Source organism: Priapulus caudatus, unplaced genomic scaffold (assembly GCF_000485595.1).
Source record: "Priapulus caudatus unplaced genomic scaffold, Priapulus_caudatus-5.0.1 Scaffold630, whole genome shotgun sequence".
Lineage (NCBI taxonomy): Eukaryota > Metazoa > Priapulida > Priapulimorpha > Priapulimorphida > Priapulidae > Priapulus > Priapulus caudatus.
Genome location: NW_014577691.1, coordinates 159,706 through 162,319, shown reverse-complemented (window position 1 = coordinate 162,319; position 2,614 = coordinate 159,706). Strand labels below are relative to the sequence as shown.

At 46.1% G+C, this 2,614-nt stretch overlaps 1 protein-coding gene across 1 annotated transcript; it reads left to right on the top strand.

The window, feature by feature from the left end:
* The first annotated feature begins 539 nt into the window (after window positions 1-539).
* LOC106812283 (ATP-binding cassette sub-family C member 8-like) lies at window positions 540-2,614 on the top strand. The gene is made up of 5 exons (XM_014816116.1): window positions 540-644; window positions 872-994; window positions 1,376-1,496; window positions 1,832-1,962; window positions 2,423-2,614. The coding sequence occupies exons 1-5, from the start codon at window positions 567-569 to the stop codon at window positions 2,612-2,614; spliced, it is 645 nt and encodes a 214-aa protein (XP_014671602.1). The 5' UTR covers window positions 540-566.

The following is a 2,614-nucleotide window of genomic DNA, read 5'->3' as shown; positions in this document are numbered from 1 at the left end:
CTCTGGTGATCGTGGCTAGGGCTCATCCCTGGTGACCGTGGCTAGGGCTCATCCCTGGTGACCGTGGCTAGGGCTCATCCCTGGTGACCGTGGCTAGGGCTCATCCCTGGTGACCGTGGCCAGGGCTCATCCCTGGTGACCGTGGCCAAGGCTTATCCCTGGTGACCGTGGCTAGGGCTCATCCCTGGTGACTGTGGCTAGGGCTCATCCCTGGTGACCGTGGCCAGGGCTTATCCCTGGTGACCATGGCTAAGGCTCATCCCTGGTGACCGTGGCTAGGGCTCATCCCGGGTGACTGTGGCTAGGGCTCTGCGTAGTGTTCCGCGTACATTTCATAGTAGCTTTGCAATTCCTCATTGTGTCATTAGTGTCAAATGTGACAAAGGTGACTGTGTCATCGTCACGTGTCTCACGATGGTTTGACTGTATCATTGTCACGTGTCTCACGATGGTTTGACTGTATCATTGTCACGTGTCTCACGATGGTTTGACTGTATCGTTGTCACGTGTCTCACGATGGTTTGGCGTGTCATGCTAACAGGAGACAGGAGACGTTTCTGCGAAGCATGATGAAGCTGATTGATCGCAACAACACTGCTGCCCTCTTTGTCAACGCCGCGAAAGTCTGGCTCGGAGTCCGACTGGTACGTCTGCTGCAAGCACCGCCATCTAATGATCGAAAAATATAACTTAATATATTTAGCTATAAATATAATTATTACTTACAATAATGCATAATAATTAATTACATTTTCCATAGAATCAGTGGTGATTCCCATTTGATTTTGGCAGTATTTTTTATGAGCCGATGAGCACAATGTTTTTTTTCTCTGGCTGTATTATTTCATCTTGTGTTGCTGTTCTCGTTTAGGGCTACCTGTCAGCGGTTGTGGTGCTAGTGGCTGCTGTTGGAGCGATCAGCTTTGCACTTGCATGTGGCGCCACCGTTCACTGTGCAAGTATGGTCGGCCTTGCACTCACGTATGCCATTGTGGTAAGTCGTAGCTCCAGTGGGCTGGCATTCAGATGAAATTTATTGTGCGTCATAAGCTTCTGTGTCATAAGTGGATTTCTGCTGAATTTTATTGCAACGAACATTGCTTTTGTTGCCAAATCATGATGCAATGTGATGGTAATATAACAGATAAGTTGTTGTCATGCACTCTGAGCTTCATTTTCGTAAAATATAAACGTGTTTTACAACAGAATAAGCAACATGTACTGTGTGACAGCAGCACATAGTATCTCGTCTGGATATTACCAAATTAAATTATAATATAGATAACAGAGATTGGGTTATTTTAGTGACATGATGTCGTTCGTGGGTGAACCTTGTAATTATGTCAGCTCGTGAACGTGAGGTTGTTCATTGCAGATCTCTGACGTGTTCAACTGGGTTGTTCTGAACGTGGCCGAAACTGAGATGCAGATGAGTTCCGTGGAACGCGTTGTTCACTACTGCCAGCTACCTACCGAACCTCAGGCAGGAACAGCAGGTCTGTTCATTCAACCTAATGCATAAACTAGATTATGAATAATGATAATATACTTACACAATATAATAATAATCACAATTATAAATATATATGATATAAATAAATACAAATACCATGATATTTAAATTATAATAATAAGAAGAAGAAATCCAACAACAACAACAACAAAAACAACAACAACAACAACAATTTAAGGGTTGACAAGAATCATTTCATGATCGTATGTGCTGTTCGTGAATTCTGTAAGGTAACTAGTATATTATATTATAATATATACGATATATTTATATAACGTATACTAATAATGTTCTCTTTGCATGTCTGTGTGTGTGCAGGAGAGATTGTTCCTTCTGCCGATTGGCCGACCACAGGAACTGTTCAAATTAACAATGCCTCCATCAGATATGCTGATACCCTGCCACCTGTCGTCAAGAATATAAATCTTTACATACTTCCAGGACAGAAGGTATGCATCTGTTGTGTTTAGACCAATGTATATCTAGTCATATGCGTGTGTGCGTGCGTGTGTGCGTGCGTGTGTGCCTGCATGCATACGTGCGTGCGTGCGTGCGTGCGTGCGTGCGTGCGCGCGCGTGCATGCGTTTGTTACATTTATGCGTGCCGGTGATGCACACACATTTGGTGCATGTGCGTGTGCGTGTGCGTGTGCGTGTGCGCATGCGCGTGCGTGCCCACCATGCATGCGTGAGTATATACATTTGTGGTAACTGTGAGCATCTCCCTGCTAGGTGTGTGTGTACATACATACATGCAGGGTGTAATGTTGAGTATCTCTCCCTGCTAGGTGGGTGTGTGTGTACATACATACATGCAGGGTGTAATGTTGAGTATCTCTCCCTGCTAGGTGGGTGTGTGTGTACATACATACATACAGGGTGTAATGTTGGAGTATCTCTCCCTGCTAGGTGGGTGTGTGTGGACGCACGGGCAGCGGTAAATCCTCACTGCTGCTCATGCTGCTGCGGCTGGCAGACGTCTGTGAGGGACACGTGCTCGTGGACGGAGTCGACATCCGCACGGTGCCGCTAGCCGACCTCAGATCGCGCGTCAGCATCATCCCGCAGGATCCCTACCTGTTCTCCGGCACCGTCAGGTAA

What these genes read in the sequence shown, in the direction of transcription:
- LOC106812283 (XM_014816116.1), top strand. Translation starts at nt 567, where the DNA reads ATGATGAAGCTGATTGATCGCAACAACACTGCTGCCCTCTTTGTCAAC. An exon ending in TCTGGCTCGGAGTCCGACTG is followed by an intron (nt 645 to 871) that starts GTACGTCTGCTG and finishes GTTCTCGTTTAG; the next exon opens with GGCTACCTGTCAGCGGTTGT. An exon ending in ACATACTTCCAGGACAGAAG is followed by an intron (nt 1,963 to 2,422) that starts GTATGCATCTGT and finishes TCTCCCTGCTAG; the next exon opens with GTGGGTGTGTGTGGACGCAC.